The sequence below is a fragment of the Dama dama genome, chromosome 18 (assembly GCF_033118175.1).
Source record: "Dama dama isolate Ldn47 chromosome 18, ASM3311817v1, whole genome shotgun sequence".
Taxonomy (NCBI): Eukaryota; Metazoa; Chordata; class Mammalia; order Artiodactyla; family Cervidae; genus Dama; species Dama dama.
In genome coordinates this window covers 44573881-44600544 of record NC_083698.1, presented here as the reverse complement: position 1 = coordinate 44600544, position 26664 = coordinate 44573881, and the positions used below count along the sequence as shown (strand labels likewise).

At 45.0% G+C, this 26664-nt stretch overlaps 1 protein-coding gene across 6 annotated transcripts in view; it reads left to right on the top strand.

Moving 5' to 3' along the window:
• Positions 1 to 4276: 4276 nt before the first annotated feature.
• ATXN7L1 (ataxin 7 like 1) overlaps positions 4277 to 26664 on the top strand; it is a 252280-nt gene continuing 229892 nt past the window's right edge. For 5 of the 6 annotated variants that reach the window (XM_061165222.1, XM_061165225.1, XM_061165224.1 and 2 more), the window contains exons 1-2: positions 4277 to 4485; positions 5018 to 5086. In XM_061165222.1, coding sequence (XP_061021205.1) covers positions 4305 to 4485; positions 5018 to 5086 — 250 coding nt within the window. In that variant the 5' untranslated portion in view covers positions 4277 to 4304. The remainder of the gene's footprint in view (positions 4486 to 5017; positions 5087 to 26664) is intronic. The other variant, XM_061165221.1, reaches the window with a different exon arrangement.

The window sequence follows — 26664 nt, the reverse complement described above, 5'->3', positions numbered from 1 at the left end:
GCTTTAAATTACTGTTTTGCAGGTCAATTTATTCCTATTAAGGATGTGTAAGGTTCTTGTTGTCACTAAAGAAAATTTGTGACTATTTACTACCAAAAGAAATTCAAGTCTGCAATAAATTTGCTATATACACAGTTGGTATGTAAGTACAGACGTGTATATAAATATATATATGCACCATACTGACCCTAATACTACTCCCAACTGACCTCAATTTTCATCTAAAGTCAAGTGTAAAAGTCTAGTAGTTGATGAGCAAGGCTTTCTTCATTCTCTGGCTCCCAGCATTGTAATTTAATTGACGGCCATGTTATCCACAGTTACAAAGTCATAGATGGGTTACGGTTATTGTTATCTCTATAGTCAGAGAAACTACGGAAGGCTTAGAGTGGAAACTACAATTACACCTGGTAATTCTAACTGCAATCATGTATACATGTTCTATCAGTGAAACATGGCAATGGCATCCAAAGCCTTGTTTTGGAGAGATGTCAAATCATTTTGAGATTCCAGCCCATACTTTACTATGCTGCAAACTAAAATCCTCCCAGCTAGAAGGGAATAATATTTGGGTTGTCATACCATCTTCAGAGAGCTGGGCAGAAATAACTTGAGAAGTTCAGCTAGAGTAGTAAAGTAATGTTAAAGTAGTGAACATGGCTTTGTTTCTCCCGCACCTTAGATGCCCTGACATTTCCTGATGACATACAAGCTTTTGTTTTTTTTCTTTTTTGAGTGACTTAAAGTCACTCCCAGAAGAGACAGAATTTTCTGGAAGCTCAAGTCTCTGACTCTCAGCCCCTGGGCTTGAGTCCCTTAATCACTGTACCTTCCACATACCTCAAGGAGAGTAGGGTTGTAACAGCCATCATTGTGGTGGCATCGCTGTCAGTAAAGAATTTTCCCAATAGTTACACAATGACCTTAGGGTTAGAGATCTCTCTATGAAGTAATGATTGAGTTTAAATAGCAAAAACTCGAGTACCCAAAGGATAAAGATAAAATACCAAACTCAGCATGCAGGAGATACCAGTGTAAACCAGTTGCACAAAGCTGGCAAAAAATTTAGAAAAACAAATGGTATACAATTCACAGCAGACTCAAAAGAGGAACAGGGAACACTGCTCAGACGTCTTCCTTTGTTAAATGTATTTTTCTAGTAAGTTTTTTGTTATTGTATCACTTTACACCCAAACCATTCTGTATTAGTTATGTATTGCTATGTAACAAGTTACCCCAAAACTTAATAATTGAAAATGACAAGCACTAATGATCTCACAGTTTATGTGGATTGGGAATACAGGCTTGACTTAGCTGGGAGCCTCTGCCTCGAGGTCTTTCACAGTTGAGGCCTGGGGCTGTGAACTCAAGGCTTGACTGGAAAAGGATACACTTCCAGACTCACTTGGCTGTTGACAGGATTCAGCACCTCACCGTCTACTGAACAAAGAGCCTCAGTTCCTCACCGACTGTCGGCCAGAAGCCTCCTCTGTTCCCTGCCACATGCACCTCTCCAAAGAGTACCTCACGACACAGCTATAGCCTTCCCTAAGAGCAAGTCAATGAGAACAAGCGTGAGCGAGACAGAAGCCACAGTCTTTTTGTAACCTAACCTCTGAAGGGACATCACTCTACCAAATTCTGTTGGTTAGAAACAAGTCACTAGGTCCAGCCTACACAGTAGGACATGCACACTAAGATGTGGAGATCACTGGGGTCATCCGAGAGGCTGCCTACCACCTTTGCATATACAATGAGGAATAAACACCAAAATGGGAAGAATATTGGAAAGCTACAGGGGAAGAGGAAAATGTTCCGAGATCCCATTACTTCTACTTCTGAGTGCTCTCGTTCTCTCTTTCTCCGTTTCCCCAAATCCAGTCATGCAACACACCCTCAGATGAGGCACCTTACTTCACAGTGTCTCTCATTCCTGCTCTCTCTTCTCCATATGCAAGGGACCACCAAAGTTCAGGCTTTTGTTTCTTCCACCGTTCACTATTCATAGTGCAGCACTACTTTTCTCACCAGCTTCTCTAGTCCAACACATCCTGGATACCAAGGCCAGAAAGTAATCTTTCTAAGTCATACTTTCTATTTATCCTTTTACTACAGAAAGCCCTTTAGTGGCTCCCCATTGTCAACAAAACCTAAATTCTTTAGGCTGCCATAAGATGCCTTTCATAATTTGACCCAAGCCTGAATACAAACTCATCACTCTCAAATCCCAAATAATAACCCATCATCTCAGGTAAACCACACTCAACACCCAAACACACCACACTTGCTCAGCTTGAAGCCTCTGCTGACACCATTACTCCCCCTTCCCTTGGCAAGACCGATCTTCACCTTACCATTATAAATTCTCTCCCATTTCCAAAGTGCAGAGCAGAGTAGTTTCCTCTGTGCCTAATCTTCTCTGTGACACATTTTCTGATCACTTCAAACTAGATTTCAGATAGGCACATCTGTGCCTCCCACAGATAGGCACATCTCTGAAAGGCCACACCACTCACTGACCTGGCCAGTCATTGGGTACATGGCTTGTTTTTCCAAGAAGCTGGTAAGTTTCACACCTTCCTTCTTCCACAGAGGCCATCAGATTGCATCATCACCAGAACTAGCCTGGGTCTCACTTCTCTTGCTCTGCTGGGGATGGTAGTCCATGACAAGCAATAATTGTTGAAAAGATGGATGGATGGATGGAAATGTCAAGCATGGTGTCTGACATATGAGATCAGTAAGTAAAAAAAAAATCTGCTAACACTCTCAGTCTTTCAAATGAGAATCTCCACTCAGTGACACCTTAGTCATTTAGTGGTTCCTATGTAGGAACCCTTCTAAAGAGAGCAAAGGCAAATGAAATTTATTTGGGTCTGACCAAAAACAAGCCCATTCACACCAACATCACAACTGAAGATCAACTGGAATCTCCTCCTTCATCGCCCATCCTGATCCTGGCTTTGAGATACAGGATGCCAAGTGCAGGGACATTAGATGACAGAGCCAGAGCAGACTTCAGGACAGAGAAACTTCAAATCCGTGAGCTTCAGTCACGGGGCAGAAATAGGCTGTGAGAACTAAAAGGGTGCTGGGGGAAAAGAGGGAAATATGTCGATTGTGCAGTAGAGTCCATATATTTTAGGTAATTCCTAGAAAATGAAAAAAAATATTTTTTTTTTTAAAATGAGAGATACCAGAAGACCTTTTAACACCTTTGCTGCCAACCCCTGGGGGAGGAGGGAGGAAGCGGTCGGAATCTCAATGAAAGCATCAAATGTCCAAAATCCAGAGGAAATTTAACGCTTCCTCTCTATTAATAGCTGGCCAGAGCAGTTAAGCCTGAAGTGAATTCTCCCAAGAATTGAATCCCTCATTGCCTGCGCTAATCCGGGAGACCCTCATCTCAAAGGAGGAAGTGCTGGAAACGGCTCCAGGGGCTTGGTCCGCTAAGCAGCATCTTCGGAGAGTGGGTGAGTCCTCACTCCCACTACCGTGGATGTGGAGCAAAGTGTGCGCAGTGGTTCTCCGAGAGCCGGAGGCTCGCATTGCAACGCCCCGCAGCCTGAGATGGGAAGGCAGCTCCTCTAGCTCCAAACTCACCTGCTTTTAGAACCACTTCCACCTACCCATTGCTCTCAGCTCCCAAAGGCATCCGCAGAGTCCTCCACCACCCAAGGTCCACCGAGAAAGAGAAGAAAAGGTGGAGGGAGTGGTGTCTGGGAAGAGAGGTCACCGGGGTCTCCTCCCTTGAGGTGGTCGTCGGGGGAGGGGAGTTGCTCGGCCCCTCTCCACTAAGCGGCAGGGATCCTCTCGGGGGCGCCTCACCGTGGGCGACGGGAACCGGCGAGGGCAGGACGCGCTGGAAGGGCTGCACGCAAAAACTTTCTGTCCTGGAGCGCAATTCTGCGGGGAAGACCACCCCTCCCACGGCCCCAGGTCGCGCCTCTCCCAGGTCGCCCTCAACCCCCTCGCACACGGCTGGCCCCTAGGACCCCGGCTAGCGGGCGCCGGGGGCCGGCGGCGCCGCAGCATCCTCACGCCCCACGCTGCATCCTCTGGTTGCAGCGCTCAGCCCCGCCCCCGGCGGCGGGCGTGCTGGCGGCAGGCGTGCGGGCGCCGGGCCTCCGGGCGCCTCTCTGCTGCCCCTGGCGGCCGCGGATGCCGAGAGCCGAGCCGAGCCCGGCCGGGCGCTGAACGCCGGCTCCTCCTCCTTGCTCTCTCCTCCTCCTCCGCCTCCCTCCTCCCATCCCTCCCTCCCTCCCTCCCCCTTTCAGAACACTCAATGTCGGAACGTTCCGAAGATGACGTCGGAGCGTTCTCGAATCCCGTGTCTCTCGGCTGCTGCTGCCGAAGGAACAGGGAAAAAGCAACAAGAAGGAAGAGCAATGGCGACACTGGATCGCAAAGTGCCCAGTCCGGAGGCGTTTCTGGGCAAACCCTGGTCCTCCTGGATCGACGCCGCCAAATTACACTGCTCCGACAGTAAGAACCCCACCGCCTCCTCCTCCTTTTATTACCCTGTAACCTTTCCATTCACCTAGAGCCACTGGGAAAAAGTGTGTGTGTGGAGAGAGAGTGGCCCCCGGTGTCCTCCATGCTTCTCCCTCTCTCCAAATAAATACACACAGAGACAGATCATCAGTGCACAGAGAGAGGCCCTGCTGCCAGGGCTGTCTGTCTGTCTGTCTGTCTGTCTGTCTGTGCCCTCTCCCCGTGGCAGCCCGCGGGGTGGGCTTTCACAGCCCCACGGTGTATCCGTTTAAAAGGCTACTCTGTTGCTGCTTGCATAGTTTTTTTTTTTTTTTTGGTACCTATATGGGCCAGGTAGATGGAAATCCTGACTTGGGAGGAAATGTTGCATTGTCAATTTTTGAAAGATTTTCATATCCAGTATTTATATCGATCTGTTTGCAAATAAACACTCTCCCTTCCCCCCTTGACTTTGCCTCCCCCCCCTTTTTTTTCCTCTCTTTTTTTCCTTATTTTCTTTTTTCCTTTTCTTTTTCATCTGCAGATGTAGATTTAGAAGAGGCTGGAAAAGAGGGTGGAAAAAGCAGGGAGGTTATGAGGCTTAATAAAGAAGGTAAGTGGAGCTACTGGCATTTTAGTGTTAGCATGTGTGGCAGAATCTTCACAGGATTTCGACTATAATGTGAATTGTTCTGCTGGGTACAGAGTGACTAAGGCTTGTCAAAAATTGAGCACGCCCAGGTGACTACTGCTTCATGTTAACTTCTTTCAAAGTACAAATGCAACTGGGGGGTAGAGGGGTCGAGACTATTGAAGGCAGAAGTTTCCTGCACTTCAGCTGGAGTCCACATTTGGACCTTCTGATACATATCTGCTGTTCACCTTTGGAGCATTATTTCCAAATGGTGGGGGGTGGAAATCTTTGAAATGAAGAGCAGGGCTCCACTCAAAGCGTCCCAGCCTTCCTTGTGGGTAAATACACAACAGTTTAATGAACCCCACGTGGTCAGTCATCCCAGCAGCTACTTCTCCACTGAAAGCCATGGTACATGGCAAACCTTTGCAGCAAGTTATGTTTGGCCCACTTTGCGTTTGGTCACAGATTGTAATGTGGTGAGCAGGGTTAGGGGCATCTGTGTATATAGCCTCCAGCCGGTCACCCATCTCTGTTCCCCCAGCGTGGAAATACAGTACCTAAAATGGAACACAGTGAGTAGCTAGGTCATCCCAGACAGAGGCAGGTGAGTGAAGCCACAGCCTGCTGGAACCGGGCATCAAACACACATGGCCATCATGAATAAATCATGGCCCATGCACGTTTGCAAGCCTGCCATGTGTAACTGTGGCCTATGGGCTTCACACGGAGCAACTCCAGAGACCACTTTCTGTTGAACGAATGGATGGGTTCAATCGAATTGTGATTTACTAACTGGTGTCTTGTAAATGTGGTTGACTGAAATTGGAGGTGGGAGGAAGTGCAGGGGTGCAGAAGAGGTTGGCGGGAAGTGTTGAAAGCGTTCAGCCATAACTAGGCCATAGGAGCCTGGCTCATCCAAAATGAATGGAGAAAAAGGCCATTAGATGCCAAAGGATGGTTTCCCTCATAAAACGCGTTGTCACCCTGGTAGGCAGCCGAAACCTGCTTGGAAAGATGGAACTTGTTTTGTGGATCACACCTCAGACAGTTGGTTTTCTGTGCCTAATTGTTTCCTGACCATCCAGTGAGAGAATTCGTGCTTCAGAAAAAAAATGACATGGAGGTTAAAATGCATGCATATTCAAGGACAGCTCTCTAGCATAATGTTTCTGCTAATTAAGCACTTTGATTGGAAACGAAACCGTATTCTAAAGATGTTTGCCTCTAAATATCTTAGTGTGATCTTGACATGTGTCTTTAGGATGCACAAGGGAATGATGTCAAGTGGCCTTCTTACAAGTGGCAGCTTATTTGTGCTCAGTGTCCATGTGTGTTGGCATTGGAAAGTATCACTGGTAATTGTTTTTCTTCACAGACAAACTCTTGACACCTTTAAAAGCTTATGGAACTCAGTTATCAGACCAGTGGCAATGAAGAGGTTTCCAGAAAAGATGAGCTTGTGAAAACCTTTAAAGTTGAATAACGGTCATGGTATAGCCCAGAATTGGCACCTCTTAGGCCTGTTTGATAGATTATGACTATAACACACAAAAATACTCTGCACCCTCCCCCAGGCTTCTATTTCAGAAGACCCTTATTTTCAGATTCTCTTTGCCTCATGAGAAATAGATTCTTTTAAGGAAAAAAAAAAAAAAATGTAAAGCTCTTCTTTCCTTAGAAGCCACAAGTGGTACATCTTGCTTATTATATTCTTTCACCTGTAAAGATACAAAGGTTTAGCTCCTAACTATGTTCATTTGTATTATGGAGCCCCACTTTTCAGTGTAACTGTGAGATTGCTCAGTTTACCAAATAGCCATGTATGGGCTAAAATCTCTTTGTTTGTGGGCCTGGTGGAGCAGGCCTGGGTTAGCAGTTCATGGAGTTCTCCTGGGGTGTGCACACAGTTTTTTTCATGGATAGATTGTGTGTGTATATATATACATGAACTGTATTTCTCCTTCCCGTGGTGAGGAATTTAACGATTTAGCTGAGACTTGGTATCAGGGTATTTGGTTGCCAAAGTCCCCAGAAACACTGGTTACTTTCGTCTTGCCATTGGCCTTCTTGCTGGAATCATTGTGTGGGAAGTCCCAGGTACCTGATTGTGGGTGGATCTTTGCAGGACACAACGTGGCCTGGGTGTGACTGTGTTTCTCCATGTGGTGAGCATACATAGATGGACCAGGATATCATCAGTAGTAAGCAGGTCTTGAGGCTGTGCTTTAATAGCAATTAATAGGTGAATTTAGGAATTCCAATTAAGAAATGAAGGTATATGATTTAGATTTTGATGTGAATTTTTTTATTGTAAAATAAATATAAAATTTATCATTTTAACCATTTTAAAGTCTCACAATTCAGTGATACTAAGTATAGTCACAGTGTTGTACAACTCTCAACACTGTTCATTTCCTGAGCTTTTTCATCATCTCAGCCAGAAACCCTGTCTCCATTGTATTAATATAATAATTTTCTATTTCCCCTCTCCTGGGGCTGAGCTCTGGAAACCTGTATTCTGTTTTCTGTCTTTATGAAGTTGTCTATTCTAGATACTATATATTTCCAATATATGACCCTTTTTGTCCATCTTCTTTCACTTAGCATCATATTTTCATGGTTTATTCATGAGGCAGTATGTTTCAGAATTTCATTCCTTTTTATGGCTGAATAATATTCCACTGTATGTATATATCATGTTTTGTTTATCATCCATTTGTTAATGGACATTTAGCTTATTTCCACCTTTTTACTATTGTGAATAATGCTGCTGTGAACATTGTGATATGATATTTTTTATGGACTAAACTCTGGGGGAAAAGCCAGTCTGGAAAAATTAAAAAAGAATCATTTTATCTTCTGCCTCCATCTGGCCACAGCTTCAGAAGGAAGGAAGGACTTGCAGACTTTTGAACAACCTGACTATTGTAATATAGTTCCTTCTCCATTCCTTGAATCTTTTTCTACTTCAATACTCCACCTATATCAGTATGAAATGTTAGCTGAATGATTTGAGATTTCTGTAATAAAGTCTTCACATTCATGTTACTGTTTATCCAAAGTTAGCTATAATTATGTCAAGAGGAATTTGGCAAATGCTTTTTTTTTTTTTTTTGGCAAATACTTTTGAACCTTGCCAGATCATCACCTGGGTTCAGAAGGCATAGTTATTTCTGTGCTTGAATGTAGTCATGTGGGGTTATATTGAGGGCAGACTGAAGGGTGACGGGAGCAGGAGAGAGGGCTTTGAATCCGCTTTCTAATTCCAGTGTGTGACCTTGGGAACCTCACTTTCCTTGTTTGGGCCTGCTCTGTTTCTTGTAAAGTAAGGGAGTGGTTTTTAAAATCTCCTCTGGTCCTTCTGAGACCTATGAACTTAAGTTTCTTTATTGAATGTACCTACATTTGAGATGCAGTCATACTACACAGAATGTTTAACGGCAGGCAGCCAGTGCAGGACATGTGGGTTCAGTCCCTCGGTCAGGAGGCTCCCGTGGAGGAGGAAATGGCAGCTCGGCCCAGTATTCTCGCTGGGGAAATCCCATGGACAGCAGGCTGGTGGGCTACGGTCCGTGGGGTTGCAAAGAGTCGTACACAACTTGGTGACTAAACAACAACAAAAAGCAAGCCTTCACATTAGAAATATCTTAAACTATAAATACCGGACTTATTTTCTCTTTTTATAAGCTCTTGGTGCCAAACATCACTGCATCTTGTACACAAGCCTAATTGTCCTGCAAATAGTTTGTCAGTGGTGTGTGGTCTTTAAGACTCTGAGAAAACTAAGGGTCTGTGACCAAAACCCAGGGTGATGTGTTCCCCATAGTGGAGAGGGGATAGACCTGGATCTGAGGCACTAAGATTTCCTCAAAGGGAGGGTCCCAGAAACCTGATTAGCCTAATCTAAGATGTGAGCTGCCATTATGATAGAAAATTCCAAGGAAGGCCAATTCATCTAGTTAACCTTTTAAAATAATTTTCTTTCTCTAGCTTCATAGATTTATTGGAAGACATTTTTCTAAGCTAATTGGGGAAAACTTCATGATTTAGAAAGACGCCTCTCTTTTCTAATTGCCTCACCTAAACTTTTTATTTTTTAAAGAATGTACATTTATAAATAAGGACCAGGTGTGTATGGCTCATCGATGTCCTGAACTATACATCAAGTTGCCCAAAAAGTTCAGAGATAATAGCAGGGTTGTTGTGAGGATTAACTGAGATAATAAAAAAGAGTTTAGCACATAGTAAGTGCTTAATGAATTTGTGCCTTTCTTATTTTTTAGATGTTATTAAGATTATCATCATCATATGTTAATGAAGCTAGTTCTAGAAAATTTTATTATTAGAATTAATGAGGATTTTTAACTAACCAGTGATGAATGGAAAAGATATACCCAATCAGAAATTTTATTTCTAGAGTAAACCATGTTATCATAATTTTATAACGCTGAAGACTTTTTGAAAGCTGATTTCTGTGATATCCATGCTTTTGATGGAGTACAGTTGATATGTAGTCATTGATAAGTTTTATCAAGTGCTAGATAAAATTACTTTGGCAGTTTGGGACTTATGGCTGAGAAGAGTTTGCAGAGTTCTTTCTGGGGACCAGGATGTTTTTAAAAATATTTTTTAAATGATTGATAAGTTGTTTGATCAGTAAGGATAGAAAGTCCTCAATGAATCATTGTTTGGGTCCTTTGGAGGCCTACCTTTGTTACTTCAGGCATGTTTCTGTGCATCAGTATTGCCAGGTGTTTTGATTTGATGTAGGTAAACTTGTCGAATGCTTCCAATCTGAAAACTGTTCTGGGGCCAGTAAGATCTTGCTGTGACTGTGCTGTGATTGTGAGAGTTTGGTGTTCTGCTAATGCTGGTGGAGTTAGGCTGGAGCACAGGAGGAAGCAGGGAACATGGGAGCGTGTTCAACTCAAGTTTAAGAATTTTTCAGTTATAGCTGGATGGGGCAAAAAGATGGCAATTGATCAGATCAGAATGAAGGGTTCTTTGAATCCAAGTCAGGGAAGCTAGCAGCAAGTGGTTGAGATTTATGGGAAACTGTGGACTGGTCCCCTTTATCATTTTATAGACAACTCTGTTATCTATGCTAATAGGCAATGGGAAGACACCCAGTCCACAGATTACACTGATAAACCTCATTTTCACCATTAATTTCAACTTCTTTCTCCATTAAGCCTACCTTCCTCCCCTTTTGCTAATAAGCAGCAACATTTGTTCACTTTGGCATTTCATTATCATCTCTCTTCTTTTGCCCAGTGCTTGGGATGAAAGGACAGAAGTGGAGTGGCCTCGATGTGATAGGGAGGGAAGATGAAAAGGAGGAGAAGACTTGGAGAATGAATCAACTTCACAGTTTCATCCAGCTGATAGAGAAGGGGGAGCTCCACGACCAAGATGGCGAAGCTGAGAGGGCATTTTCAACACCATCTAGTTTTGAAAATACAGAGCCTCTAAAATAAGCATCTTTTTATACATACAAGTATTTCTATGCACTTGAGTTCTTCTGTGGAGAAAGTGTGGCTCTAGCTCCTCCCAAAATAGGAAGTTAGGCAGGTTGGGCACACTTTGAAACACTGCATGTGATCTTGCTGCCTAAGCCCAGTTACCCTGTGCTGGGTCCTCATCATGTCAGTCTACAGGAATGATGCTTTTATAGCTGGAGGATGTAAACTGTTTTTCTCTCTCATTCAAATTTTTCTTATTTTTTTCAATAATGTTCATATGTTACACAGTTGAGAGGGATATGCAGTGAAAAAGAAAGTCTCTCTTTTACCCTTGTCCCCAGTTGTTTGTGTATCCTTTTCAAGATCATCTATGTGCATTCAAGTAGATACATGGATAGTTTTTCCTGCCTGCTTTACCCACGTGGCCGATAATATCCTATAAGTATTGCATAGTATCTTGCCATTTCCATTTATCTTAGGTAGTGGTCCACATCAGAGGCCGTTCAGCCTGCCTCTCTCTCTTTTGTGCCTGCATAGTGGGAAGATGGGGCTTCCCTGGTGACTCAGTGGTAAAGAATTTGCCTGCCCCTACAGGCGATGTGGGTTTAATTCCTGGGTCGGAAAGATCCCCTGGAGAAGGAAATGGCAACCCACTCCAGTGTTCCCTTGTGGCTCAGCTGGTAAAAGAATCTGCCTGCAATTTGGGAGACCTGTGTTCGATCCCTGGGTTGGGAAGATCACCTGGAGAAGGGAAATACTACCCACTCCAGTGTTGCCTGGAGAATTCCATGGACGGAGGAGTTTGGCGGGCTACTATCCATGGGGTTGCAAAAGAGTCAGACACAACTTAGTGACTAAACAACAGCATAGTGGGAGGGTAGTTTAAGCCTCTGGGTGTCTTGCTTAGTTTTTATTTGTTGGTTGATTTGTACTGATTTTTGGGTGCATCGGGTCTTAGTTGTGGCACGCAGGACTTTTGTGGGTCGCGCGGCATCTTTTTGCTAGCAGCACGTAGGCTCAGTAGTTGAAGTGAGCGGGCTTCTCTCTAGTTGTGGCGTGTGTCCTAGTATTAATAATTGTGGCATATAGGCTTAGTTGCCGCACAGCATGTGTGATATTCGTTCCCTGACTAGGGATCAAACCCATGTTCCCTGCATTAGAAGGTGGATTCTTAACCACTGAACGACCGGGGAAATCCCTTGGTTAGTTTTTCGTACCTGCTTCTGCTCTCTTGGCCTCCGTCATGCCTTTGGGACCGGGTGACAGTGGGCCGACACTAGGCTGGGCCTGGGGGGGGCAGCGGTGAACGAGCACGAGCCCCTCCCTCATGACGCTCCCATCCTAGCAGCCGAGGCAAACGTTAAAAAAGTCATGGCGACCATGATGAGTGCTCAGAAAGGGAAAACTGGGGTACTATTGGAAAGCATGATGGGGGGCCTAATTTAGGTTCAGGGCTCAGGGTGTGTATTCCTGAAGAAATGTTATTTATGCCAAAACCTGGAGAATGAATATGCAGAGCTGGGCGGGACAGATTTAAAAGAAACAACGGGTGTGCAGGCCCAAAATGTGAGAGAATATGGAATGCTCTAGAAACTAAAAAGTCTGTCACTGGCGTGATGATAGCGAAGCAGAGAGTGGTACAGAGTTTCCCAGCAGGGACTCTACTTCTTTGTGGCAGAGCACTGTCCTGGGGTGTTGTTGGATGTTTAGCAGCATCCTTAGCCTCTACCACTGGATTCCAGTGGCACCTCCCCTTCCCCTGAGTTGAAAAAGCCAAAAATGTCTCCAGACATTGCCAAAGATCCCAGGAGTGGGCTGGGATGGTGCCAAATCACCCTGATAAGAGAACCGCTGGTGTAACGTGAGGCTGGAAAGGTAAGAACACAAGAGAAACAGACTCAGCAATATTCTGCTACTATCTGTCCATGTCTTAGGCCCAAGTTCCCCGTGAGCGGCCTTACTGAATCCTCAGCAGGCAGGTGTGGAGCTGTGACTATTGCCTCCAGGGGGCTACATTTGGAATCATCTAAATGGAGAAGACTCCACCCCTCACAGAGCTTTCCTCCAAATTTCCAAGATGACCCCTCTGAAACTTCATGTCCATAGTAAATGGTGACAGCACTGAGATTCATGTTCAGCTCAGCCCTCCCTCACTGTGGGTGGAGGAGACCCGAAGCCACCAATTCTGATAATGATGGCATTTATTGTGTGGGGGCCCCTGATGTCAAATGCAGCATGGTGAAGCAATAGGATTTCAGTTTATATTTAAAGTCAGACTGGAAATACAACTGGCATTCTGTGCAGTTGATTACCCCTGGGATTTGTCTGAAATGGGGATGCACATGATGGAGAGCAGAGCGGCTGGCTGCAGGATTTCCACGTTAAGGATTAGAGAATAGGGAGAGCAGTGGAGGATCTGATTCCTCAGGGCTCTGGCCCACGTGCCAAGTGGTCTGCGGTGTTATTTGGGACTGGAAGGCCACGTTCACTCTAGCCAGTGGCTCACAGGGGCCTGCTTGCTCCACTCCAGAAGTGATTTAAGAAAGTTAGAAAAATTGGGGTTTTGCCTGGTTTTCTGTGTACATCGTGTTTATATCCTCTGGGCTCACCTTTCATTCCTGACGTTTTGTTTCTTTCATGACATCCTTTGGAAGTAGACATAAAATGGTAACAGCAGACACACCAAGACCCTGCCCTTATCAACCCCTTTTTACCCAAGGACCACAACCCCTGAGGTGGCCAGTGTTCACATCTGGAAACTCGGATCATTTGGTGGCTGCTCCAGAAGTGACATCACCAAGATGGTGATGCAGGTCGTTCCCAACTTTACCCCTCCCCTCAAGAACAACTACCAGCTGTTTGTAGACAAGGCACCGCTGAGAAAATCCTCGGACATGGAAGTGAGGCTGGAGCACGCCCCTGTGCCAGAGAGCAAGACAGATGACTTCAGAAGGGTCAGAGGAGTAGCTGCCCACAACTATATGGCCCTCCCCAGGCCAGCAGCACCTTGAGAAGAGGCTGCCCCTCTCCGCCTCCCCCAGTGTTGTGGGTCACGTCTTGGGGGCCCCCACACCTGTCTTGCCGCATAGGGACTACAGGGGAAATCTCCAGGGCTTGACCACTGGGAATCTAATCATGCCTGCAGTAATTGAAGGTAGCCATAATGGAAAGGGAGAGGGTTGGTCAATGGGTTGACCTTTTTCCAAACTGTAGAAACTGAATGTCAAGGGCTGACTTCCTTGTGTCTCTCTCTCCTAAAATTCTTGGTACGATGTTGTGCCGAGGATGGGCTCCCAGATAATGCTGGCTGGCTGGCTCTCTTATTCTTTCCTGTGGCAGAGCTCAGATTGGCCACATCAGCCGAATGGACCTGGGTTTGGACCTGGAGGCACTTGAACTAATGATGAGAGTCTAGGGAAGTGCTTCCCGCAAGGGAGCTGAGGCCAAGGACTGTTACTGTTCCGGTGTTAGTCTTGGCTATGCAGTTGCTGCTAAGTCAAGCTGGGATTCTACTGTGGGGAAAGCTTTTGTTTTTGTATGGATGCTTTATCCTTGTACCTGTGGTTTCATAACATAATTCTGCTTGCCAATTTTAGGGATCGGGTGCTTAAAGAAAAAAGTAAACCAAGTAAATACTCTCTAGGACAGGACAGAGTAAAACCAGGAAAAGATAAAAGTGACTCACTGACAGCCTCTTTGAACACAGAAGCAGTTATCAACAAACCTGCTCTGTGAAGCTAATTGTGATTCTCTGAATATGAACAGTTCAAGGACACCTTCTGCTGGGGGACGGTGAGAGTGGAGGAGCTCTGTGACCCTGCCCCTGTACGCCAATAGGTCATGGAGTCCCAGGTTGGGGGTGGGGAGATAGGACATCCAAACTGATGACACTAACCAGGGTATGGAAGATGGTTGAGACACATGCTTAGTTTGCTCGTGTCAGACCGAGGTGATGTCTAGTTCTTTTTAGGAGCGTAGTGGCCACAAAAGGACAAATATTGTATGATTCCACTTATGCAGGTTTCCTAAAAGAATTAAATCCATTGAGAACAAGAGTAGAGAACATTGAGAACAAGGTTACCAGGGACTGGGGAGGGGGAATTCTCTACTGAGAGTCTGTTTAATGGGTATAGAGTTCCAGTTGGGAAAAATGAAAAAGTTCTGATAGATTGATGGTGGTGACAGTGAACCAAACACTTAAAAATGGCTAAAATGATAAAATTTTAGGTATATTTTATTGCAAATATACATTGATGTTGCAGACTCAGAAGCTTCAATGGAGCATTATTTAAATTTGGACCTAGCCACTTACAAGCTGTGTAGTAAGATAACTTTTCTGAGCCTCAGTTTCATCATTTTCAGAATAGGAGTAATACCAGCTCTTAGGGTTGATGTGAAAATACATGAAGTACTATCTGGCATACATTAGGTGCTCAGTAATGTAAGCTTTTGTTATGATGGTTGTCACTTTTACCAGATACTTGGGGCCTTTTCCTTGCCTTACACGAGCTGCCACTTCCAAGGGGCAGACAGCATCCTTACTGCTCCAGGAGTGTGCCTGGGCTCACTGGGCATCTTTAGTCAATATTTTATCCCTGGTGCTTTAAGGATTCCAGGAATAAAAACAAGAGGAGTTGGACCCATGTTCCTGTGCTGTGAGTTTTCAAGGGTGAGTCAGTTTCAGTTTTCCAAAGTATGGCCCTTTTGGGGACCCTGTGTTGAAATCACCTAGGTACTTAACTTAGCATCCCAGGTTGCAGTGACACTGAGTCAGAAGCGCTCGGCCTAGAGCACAGGAGTGTGCATTTTAACAAGCTTCCCCGGTGGCTCTGATATTTACTGAACTTCGGTTACAGGAAGTAGCTCTTGACCCTGCCCACCTTGAGAATCCTTTGTGAAGCTCTTAAAAATCTAAGACACCAGGACCACTCCAAGACACTTGGTTTCCATAGGCTCAGTTTAGGGGGTTCTGGGGGGCTGCTTACATGTTTTAAAAATCGATGATGGTGTTTATGTGTTTTTAAAAATAACAATCCTAGCTTCCATTTACTGGGTATTGAGTAGATACCAGACATAGAACTAAATGTGCATTTTTCTCATGTAATCCTCATGACATTCTGTGAGACAATTCCTGTTATCATTCTCGTGTTAGAGATTAGGATACAGGCTCAGAGAGGTTAAGTGATTTACCCAAGGTGATACAGTGAGGAAGAAGAACTGGGATTTGAACTGAGAGGCAGGAAGATTCCAGAGACAGTACTCTTTTTTTTTTCTTTAATTTTTGTCTGCACCATATGCCATGTGAGATCTGTCCCTTGACCAGGGATCAAGCCTGTTACCCCCTGCCTTGGAAGCACAGTCTTAACCGCTGGACCTCCAGGAAAGTCCCCCGGAGATAGTACTCTTAAGCACTGTGTCCTATTGTTGCTCTAGGAGCAGGGTTGAACTAAGGTGAGGCCAGCGGGGCATCCAGGACACACATTTACAGATGCCCACGCAGGCTCCTGCAAGTGCAGAGCGAGGGCCTCCTTAAATGTGGCAGCCTGAGCACCTCACTTGCCTCACCCTAATACCAGCCCTGCCTCACTCTAGTACCAGCCCTGCCTCAAAAGGCATGATCTTTAAACAAAATGGTTATGTTTTCCTTCCCCCTCATGTGTGTGAGCCAGTGGCCTGCTGATGGAGCCCCAGGTCTTCCCCTCAGTGAAATGCTTTTTCATCCCAAAGCCCCAGCTCTGGGGCCTCTGTGGTCAGAGCCCTGGCCTCGGGGATATCTCAGGAGCTGACTCAAACTGTTCCTTTTTGGGAGAAGGTGTTAGCAAAGATGGTTGCCAAGCAACTCCAGGGGCATCTATCTACAGTGATGATTTCTCTCTCTTTTTTTCCTCCTTTTGAACATTTTCTCGGCCGCTTTTCAGTTTCCCTCTTGGCATTGGGATTGTTAGTAATTTCATGAAGGGTGTGCTCCTTCGGATGATGGAATGGAGACTCCTTTTCACTGCCCGCCAGTTAGAGATGTCCTTTTGATGGACAGTGCACCTGCTAAGTGGGTGTGAAAGACCTTCGCCTTCTTCAGCTATAGAGATACCCTAGCTGTGACTGGCTGAAGGGCAGTGACAAAGAAGAGTCTGTGACTGGAGTGGCCGAGAGAGACACAGAATGCATCTCCCATATGCAGGCACGGCCACGTGGTGATGTTCAGGTCTGTGATTCTGGCTTTCAGCTACTCCCCATTAACTAGGGCATTTTGCGTTTGGTGGGGGCCTGGCTGATCCTAGAGGGAACTGGAGTTTCTCTCTCTCTCAGTGGTTTTACATGTGTTTCCTCTTCAGCACAGTCCCTCCCAGTCAGTTCCCTCATCAGTGTGGGGTTTCAAGTGACCTTTGATGGGCCCCAGTCACTTGGTCTGCTGGCCAGTGTTTCGATCTTGGCCTCCCGGAGAGGCCAAGAGCTCGTTGGCTGGAGGACCTTTCCCACACGACAGAATCTGCTGCAGACTGTCAGGAAGAAAGGGAAATGTTGGGAAAGTGAAACAAGTCACGTTTGAGTGAGGCTGGCTCCATTCTTCCCACCCACCAGCGTCAGCCCAGTGAGCCCTGTCCTCAGACTCCAGGCTTCTGTTCTTTGGCACTATACCCTTGACCTTGACCGTTGTGTCCCTCCTCGCCATCTTTTGCAGAAGCAGGGCAAATGGACTCAAGAGAGCCCTGCCACTTTCAGAGGCTCAGACCAAACACTTACTGGCAGAAGACCTTTAAAAAGAGAGCTGGCTCTGTTTTGTGCAAATCCAATATAGAATAATCCAGCCTTAGACTGGGAGGCTGTTTGCTTTCCAAATGAGATTATTAGGGATTTCATTAGATAGGAGACTGCCCTCAAGCGTTTGGGACACCTTATTTTCTTTTCCAAAGTTTTGGTGATGCCTACTTTTCCACCTGTCCTGCTGGCCCCCGCTCCTGGCTTTCCCCTCCCTCCAGGGTTTGCTCTGTTGGGAGCCCGCCCTGCTCCTTGCTCACCCCTCTGGTGTGCTGTATTAGACAGCCCCTCACAGAGGTTCTCACTGAACCCCCAACCCCCCAGACACAGTGCAAGTGCACAGCTTTCTTTATATCTTCCCTTAGCCACTGTCTTGAGAAAGACCCTCCCTCCCTTCCTCTTACCCTCCTGCTCCCTCTGTAGGAGCAGCCCTCTACCCACTCCATTCCCTCCACTCCCTCTGCCCCCACCAGAGGCAAGCCTCAGTTTTTATAATAGCTGCTTAATTGGCCTCCCTGTCTCCATCTTCCCAGCATACCAATTCAAAATTAATCTCCCGAAAAGTCACATTTTATCAGGCTGTTCCTGGAGTGAAAACCTATCATCACTTCCCCCATCGACTGCAGTTAATGCAGTGTTCCGGGTCCCCTGTGCCTCAGTCCCTTCAAATCCTGACAGGTGGTTTGCCCCTTACCAGCCCGTCCCTTCCTCGTGCTCATCTTTGGTCTTTGCCTCCCTTTCTGCTGCAGGGCCCAGGCCCCATTCCTTCTGCAGAAGCTCCCCAGCCTCATGGGCTGTGCTGCCTGCCCTGCCTCTGGACACCGTGCTGCTGGCCACACCCGTCATGCACTTCAGCCCCCGCACCTTACACTTTGTGGCCATTCTGTTGCTCACCTGATATATTATTTTCACAACTGCATCCATGATAATCTGGTGGATGTCAGGGTGAGGGAGAAGGGACCACATCTTCCCCTTTTCTTCCCTGAGTTGTTTTCAACTAAAAAGAATGCTTCAATTCAGCTAGACATCCAGTTTGGTTTTCAGGTATGTGTCTTGATAGACCTGCATTTTCATTTCTTTTCTTTTTCTTTTTTATTTAATGTGGTAAAATACAAATAATATAAGATTTATCAGTTTAATCATTTTTAAGGGTACAGTTCCCTGATAGCTCAGTTGGTAAAGAATCCACCGGCATTGCAGGAGACCTGGTTCAATTCCTGGGTTGGGAAGATGCCCTGGAGAAGAGATAGGCTACCCACTCCAGTATGCTTGGGCTTCCCTGGTGGCTCAGCTGGTAAAGAATCCGCCTGCAATGCAGGAGACCTGGGTTTGATTCCTGGGTTGGGAAGATCCCCTGGAGAAGGGAATGGCTACTCACTCCAGTATTCTGGCCTGGAGAATTCCATGGACTGTATTGTCCATGGGGTCACAAAGAGTCGGACACAACTGAGTGACTTTCACTTTCAGGAGTGTTAAGTACATTTTCATTGTCCTGCAACTAATCCCCCAAACTTTTGTCATCTCATAAAACTGAAGCTCTGTATCCTTTAAACAACTCTACATTTATATTTTCCTCTTTAGAAGCCATCTGGAGATGATCCGTGAGTCTCTGTGGTTTAATACCTGATTTTTTGACGTTGTTACAATTCCGAGAACTGGCAAGCCTCCTGAAGTTTCTGCTCAGGTGGCTCTTTGGAGCCACATGGCAAAAAGGTTCAGCTCAGCACAGGGTGTTGCAGCCCCAGGATCCTCCATGGGGTCCTGCGTCAGTGATGAAAATTTACTGGAAGAGTGCTATGGTTTGGCTCATAGACACCTTTAAGCAGCATAAAGTTTCTTGGTTCAGATTTGGTGGTAAACCCCACCACTTGCACCCTTGTTTCTTTTTTACCCCACCATCTTAATGTTAAAATTAAAAATTTTCACACATATGAAAAAAGTTGAAATAATAGCACCATGGGCATTCACATATGCATCCCTTAGAGTTAAAAATCAGTTCACATTTAATCTGATTTTTTTATAAAGATATATATATATATTTATATATTTCTGTACCCTTTGGAAATCAGTTGTTGACATCATGACACTTCACCTCTAAATATTTATTATCTTGACACATTTGATTGTGTAACCTTGAGCTACTTACTTAAGTTCTCAGAGCCTCATCTTATATAAATATGTATGTGTGTTCTTGCTGAACCATTTGGAAGTAAGTTGCAGACGGCATGACACTTCACCCTAAATACTTCAGCTTGCGTCTCCTAAGGGCTTCCCAGGTGGCACTAGTGGTAAAGAACCTGCCTGCCAACGCAGGAAACCTAATGAAACGTGGGTTCGATCTCTGGGTCAGGAAGATCCCCTGGAGGAGGGCATGGCAACCCACTCCAGTATTCTTGCCCGGAGAACCCCATGGACAGAGGAGCCTGGTGGGCTATAGTCCATGGGGTCGCAGAGTCAGACACAACTGAAGCACACATGCATGTATCTCCTAAAAATAAAAGCATTCTCTGACATAAGCATAATACCAGAATCACATTTAGAAAACTAGTGGTAATCCCCTAATAGCATCTACTACTTGGTTTGTATTCAAATTTCCCCTGTCGTCCCCCCGATAAAAAAAAAGTTTATAGTTGCTTTATTTCTGAATATATTTTTAAAATATATACCCAGGATCCTATCAAGTTTCATGAATTACATTTGGTTTCTATACCTCTTTAGTCAGTTTAAATCTAGGGACCCATGGATGTATGTGTATATATGTATAGATATATGTGTGTATTTCTATGTATATGTATGTGTGTATATCTATATATATGTGTGTGTATATATATATAACATTGCTGTTTAAATTGCTCCCCATTCTGATCTGTCTGATCACTTCCTCATTGTTTCATTTACCTTCTTTTTCTATGATCTGGTTACCCTATATACCAGAAGTAAGAGCTAAAGCCTCAGATTTAGGCTCAACATTTTGGCGAAAATATGTCCAGATGATTCTAAATGCTTCATTGAACATTTCAGCAGGGATCCATGATGTCAGGTGTCCCATTATTAGATATTGATCACTTGGAAAGGTGGTGACCACCTCTCTCTATCTCAAAGATATGTTTTCTACCTACAGTTAGCATGCCATTCTGTGGGTGATGCTTTGGCACCAACTGACAACCCTGGTCCCCAAAAAGAAATTTCTTAGAACCATCTTGGCCTACATTGATGATCCTTGCTGGATCAGTTGTTTCTTGGGGAGTTGTAGAGTGGTCATTTTCAAATTCCATCATTCTGGGAATTCCCTGGTGGTCCAGTGGTTAGCAGTCCACACTTCTGTTGCCAAGGGTGTGGGTTCAGTCACTGGTCTGGGAACCGAGATCCTATTAGCCACATGATGTGGCCAAAAAAATAAAAAATAAATTTTGTCATTCTGATCTAAATTTACTGGCTGACATTCATATATAAAGAAGAGCTCTTTCTCATTAGTAAAGATGAACTATTAAGTTCCTTCTAAAAAGGCAGAGTTACTTTCTCCCCTCTAATTAACACTTTTCAGAGTAAGAAGTTGAATATCCATGGCTTGAGCTAAGGAGGAGCAAAGGCAAGGACTGGGCATATTTCAGCAAGATGCACGTATAGTGTGAAAACCCATAATCAATGGAAAATTCTAGATATATAGAGTGAGTTTGTATGCAAATCTCAGAAGTAAAGTGTGACCACATCTTGGTAGAGTATGAGTTTAAAAGCATTGAGAAACGTTTTCCCACACACTCAAGTGATCCTCTTCTTTAATTTGGGGAAGGAAGAGGATAATTACATTTAAAATAATCCCTCTCCTACCTTCCAGCAGGAGCCCAGCATTTAGCCTGGGTTCAGTGAACTGCTGAAGGTAATTGTGTGATGCTGCTCAGGTTCTGTATCTAAAACAGTGCTTCCTACAGCACCTGTTTCCTCGAAAGTGACCAACCACCCAGGCACTGGGTCGGGGGCAGGGATGGGGGGAGGCATGCAGAATGCACAGGTGCACTAGCCCTGGCCCCTGACCTCCAGAAACTCAGGACTGAAATTAATTCACTTTGTGAATGTGGCTTGAATGCGTGGAGCCCAGGGAACGAAGAGATTTTATCAGTCTGCGGCCTGCACAACCTTTGACTTGGGGGCAGAGACTCTTTGGTTTGTGTGTCTATCTAGAGCACAGGTAAGGATGTGTAATTGGTGGCCAGTTAGTGTTTGAGGAATGAGTGAGTGAATGACTGAGTGCTTCATCACAGATGGCTAGAATGGCTAGACCTAGTGAGGGCTGTGAGTTCCTCCAGAAAGTCATTTTTGGAAAAAGGAGTTAGGATGAATCCTGGATCTTCCATTAACACTGAAGAGAAACAGTTCATAATATATTCCCATGGCACACCTCCATGGTACCCTGTACAATTCCATTCTTTTAATGGCATTTCAAGGAAACAGGTGCCATTTTTGTTTGGTAATGTTTGTGTATGTATTGCTCTTCATTGTGCTGGGAGTAGGGTCAATCTCTCTCTGTTAGGTCTCACTGCCCTGGAAGTTAATCAGGAAATTCTTTTCTATCACAATCAACGTTGTGCTAGCAAATACTTAACAGCTCGCTCTCTAAACAGATTTTCACGTGTACATGTGTAGGTTTATTATACGTTTTACTGACAAAAGGGGGTTTAGCATACAGTTTACAAATCATACAATATTTAATAGTCTTTACGGTAAATTTCATACCATTAGTTGATTCTCACAGAATGCTTTTGTTGATTTTTGCCAAAATCTTATCCCGCTGGCCAACCTAAGTTTGAAATTGATAACAAGTGTTGATCTGATGTAAGTGCTAGTTGGTACTTTCATTTAAGTCAGGAAGATGAAAGCGAAAGAACAAAGATGTACATGGGAACTTTGCTCGATCGTTGGTGACAACAGCGACTTCCTTGCTGAACTGGATAATAGTTCTCAAGTACCAAGAGAATATGGTCTCATTTTTGTGTGCTTTTCAAATACAGCTATCAACATGATATACTTTTTCTCTCTTTTTTATTGAAGTATAGTTGATTTACAGTGTTGTGTTAATTACTGTTCTACAGCAAAGTAACTCAGTTATATACACATATATATGTATATATATATATTCTTTTTCATATTCTTTTCCATTTTGGTTTATCATGTGCTATACAGTAAGACCTTGTTTATTCTGTATACCAGTTTTGCATCTGCTAATCTCAGACTCCCAATTCATCCCTCTCTCACCCTCTCCCTCTTGGCAGCCTCCAGCATATTCTTTATCAACATAATATACTTTTAAATTTGCATCTCTAAAGTTGTCTGCATCACCTTCTTAAACTAGGTAATCAAATAAAACCCTGATTTGTAGCATTTGATGGTTTCTGTGATGTAAGCTCTCATATCACTGCATTTCACATCAGTATGTTGTCACTGAACTGAGTTGGGAAGAGGTGCACATTTGAGCCCTTATATAGGATTTCTTCTGTGCAGATACAGTAAATGTAAATAAAGAGCAGCAGTTAGCAAACTATGGTCTATCAGTGAAATCCTTGTCACCTGTCTTTGTAAATAAAGTTTTATTGGAGCATAGCCATGTTCATTCATTCATCTCTTGTCTTAGGTTACTTTTGCACTCACCACCATGGTTGAGTGAGATGGCTGAGACAGAGACCCTCAGAACCTAAAATATTTACTACCTGGACCTTTCTACAAAAAGTTCTCAACCTCTGCCCAAAGCATAGATAATAGTGAAATGTAACAAGATAAATAGAAGTGGTTTGTTTTGAGTATTTATTCTCTTTTAAAAAATAGCACATTTAATTTTAGCTTATGTAATTTTTAATAATTTCTTAATTGGCTCACCAAATTCCTGAAAATTTAATAATTTGCTTTTACAAGCCTGTATAGGCCAGTCCCAGCTCACTATTGCAACACTTTGAGAGTTTCAGCTTATAGGGTCAAAAATGAAGCTCTCACTATTAGGAAGAAGCAGCTGACAACACCAGACTGGAGGGGGAACCGCGATGAGAAGGACTGGAACTACTTGAAGCTGTGGTCTCATTGTCCACAAAAATCAGAAGAAAGCAGTTTTGAGGTTAGTTTTCATATATTGTTGTTGTTGTTTTTCCCTCTTAGGGTCTGGGGTTTGTTTTGGTTTCTCAAATGAATTTTCTTCAGGATTAATTTAAAAATTCAATACAGCTTGTGTTTCTGACCAAATTTTGTGTGCATCTGTCTCGAGTACACTTAGGCCCTGACAGGCGCCCAGCAGCTTTCAGAACTCCCACAGATGTTCTGTGTCCGGAGAAAGGAGGACTTCCTCTTGTTGGCTGTGAGCAAGAGGTGAGGTGGTCCCACCAGTTGCCTTGTGCAGGGGTTTTCCTTGCCACCACTTCCTGCTGGGTGCCTTTGAATGGATTACAGATGGTTAGGAAAAAGACTTCTTGGCACAGTGAGAGGACCAGTCTCCAGTGCTTTGTGGGGAAGGATTTATAACAGGATGGTAGTTGATGCTGACCCAGAATGGGCCTGGCTGCCCAGCCTTCTTAGAGAAATCAGCTGCCTATGAGTGGAGGGAAGGACAGGGAAAAGGGGATGTTTCCATTCATGTGGCACCTTTCATCCAGGGTGGGCTTAGCTGGCCAAGGGGCCAAAGGTGTTAGGCCCCTGTGGAGGTGTTGTACCTGGAGATTAAGTACTGGGGTCACGTTCTTGGTGTGTCAAGCTCTTATGGGAAGGATCAATATAGCAAATCCTCATATCTTTTAAAAGTGAGGTAAAGACAGATGCAGCTGTTGCCTTTTTTTTTTTTAAGTCACAGTCTAGAGCACATTTAATTTTTAAACTTTTAAAAATATACCTAGCATAAAGTGTACTCTTTTAACCATTTTAAAGTATTCAACTCTGTGGCGCTTAAGTACATACAAAGTGTTGTGCAGCCATCACCACTATCTATTTCCAGAAATTTTCCAGCATCCCAAACAAATTTTGTATCCATTCAATGATAACTCCCCATTCCCCCCAACCTCAATCCTGGAAACCTCTACCCTACCTTTTGTTTCTGTGAATTTGCCTATTCTAGGTACTACTACAGGTAAGTGGAGTTGTATGTATTTGTCTTTTGTGACTGGCTTGTTTCACGTAGCATCATGTCCTCAAAGTTCATCCATATTGTTGCATGTGTCAGAATTTCCTTCTTTTTATGGCCAAATAATATTTCACTGTGTGTATGTAACACCGTTTGTTTGTCCATTTATCCATTGAGGGACCCTGGGCTGTTGGCCCCTTTGGGCCACCATGACTTGCGCTGCTCTGGATGTGGTGTCAGATTGGAGTCAGACAGAGGCCTGGAGAGAATCGGTTTGTCTGGGATGATTCCTCTCAACTCAGGTGCAGCTGCCTATCAGAGCTACCAGGAATACGTGTGCATGAGGCCACGTTTAGGAGTGCTGGCCGAGGGCTCAGAGGAGCTGTGGCATCCTGTGGGCTGCATCTGCTCCAGTGTTTTATCATCCAAGAGAGCCCTACCAGAGCAGAGAATCTGAGAGGCCAGATTGCACGTGACCTCCAGCGCTTCCTGGGTGTGAGGAGGCACTTGCTGGGCAGAGGCTGGTGCAGAGGGTTCCTGGGATTGGGTCTCCCTCTGCCTGAAGTCAGGATGACCTTGGGCAGTTATAGGAGCAGGGTCTGGCAAGCTTCATCTGTGAGAGAGAGGGTAAGACTATAAGGTTCCCAGAGCACAGAGCCAGCACAGTGCGGTGGGGAGAGGCTAGGGACAGTGTCTGTCCATCCCAGCTGCTAGGACTAAATACCAGACTGGGTGTCTTACAAACAACATTCATTTCTCACAGTTCTAGAGCCCAGAAGTCCAAGATCAGGGCGCCAGCATGGTCAGGGACTGGTCAGAACCCTCTTCCAGTTCATAGACTTCCCATTATGTTGCCACCTGGAGGAAGAGGCTGTGGAGCTCTTTGGGGTCTGCTGCTGCTGCTGCTAAGTCGCTTCAGTCATGCCCGACTCTGTGCGACCCCATAGATGGCAGCCCACCAGGCTCCCCCATCCCTGGGATTCTCCAGGCAAGAACACTGGAGTGGGTTGCCATTTCCTTCTCCAATACATGAAAGTGAAAAGTGAAAGTGAAGTCACTCAGTTGTGCCCGACTCTTAGCAACCCCATGGACTACAGCCTACCAGGCTCCTCAGTCCGTGGGATTCTCCAGGCAAGAGTACTGGAGTGGGGTGCCGTTGCCTTCTCCCTTTGGGATCTAAGAGCTCTCATCTCATTCATGTTGGCTTCTCCCTCATGACCTGACCCCCCCCAAAGGCCCCACCCACAAAACTGTCACATTAGGAGTTGGGACATGTGATTCCATGAGATTCCAACATGTGAATGTGGGGGATCACAAACATTCAGACCTTAGCCAGCCAGCCGCTGGGGGTGGAGTTTGGATGGCATGTGGGCCAGTAGAGCAGACTTGACGGATCAGAGCCTAGGGGAAGATGGTGCTGAAACTTCAGAGAACAAGGGGGAATGGTCCAGAGACTTTGGGAGGGAGAAATCAGGCAGGCATCTTGCGGACAGTGGCCTCAAGTGAATGGCTGCATTCTTTCAGACCAAAGATAGTGGTGGGATTTTATTACTTTCCTTTATGAAATTCTGGAGCACTGTGTGCAGAACCTCTGCTAAGAGTGCAGGAGGGATGCAGAACAGGTATTCTGATTTGTCATGTATAAAGCCCTCCAGTGGTGTGAAGACTGATGCAGGGTGAAGGCGTATTTTGTGTGTGTCTACTTTTCCTCAGGAGGGGTTCTGGGGCTTTCCTGAAATCCCCCCTCCAAGCTATGGTACTCTCTGCCCCTTTCAAAACAAGAGAGAGGGTAAGACTCTAAGGTTCCCAGAGCACAGAGCTGGCACAGTGTATTGGGGAGAGGCGGAGAGAGGCTGCAGATCTTTGACTTTGCAAAGGTGTTTAAAGAAATGTATAGCTTGTGGGAGAAACACACACATGCCCAGATATAACCATGGGGTGAGCTCCAGGGCACGGGGATCCAGGCAAGCGAGTGATGTGTGTGTTGCTTTAAGCGCTGAATTGTGGTTTTAGGGTTTATGACATTTTAAAATCTTCTCTGAGGAAAAGCCCTCCCTGGGATGGGGTGGAGGGCTCCAGAGAAGCCTGAGTAGTGGAACCACTTTAAAATCTAGCCCTGCTAACGTGATTTGTGGGGGCTTCCTAGGTGGCTCGGCGGTAAAGAATCTGCCTGCCAATGCCGGAGACGCAGGTTCAAAACTTGGGTTGGGAAAATCAGTACTTGGGTTGGGACGATCCGCCCT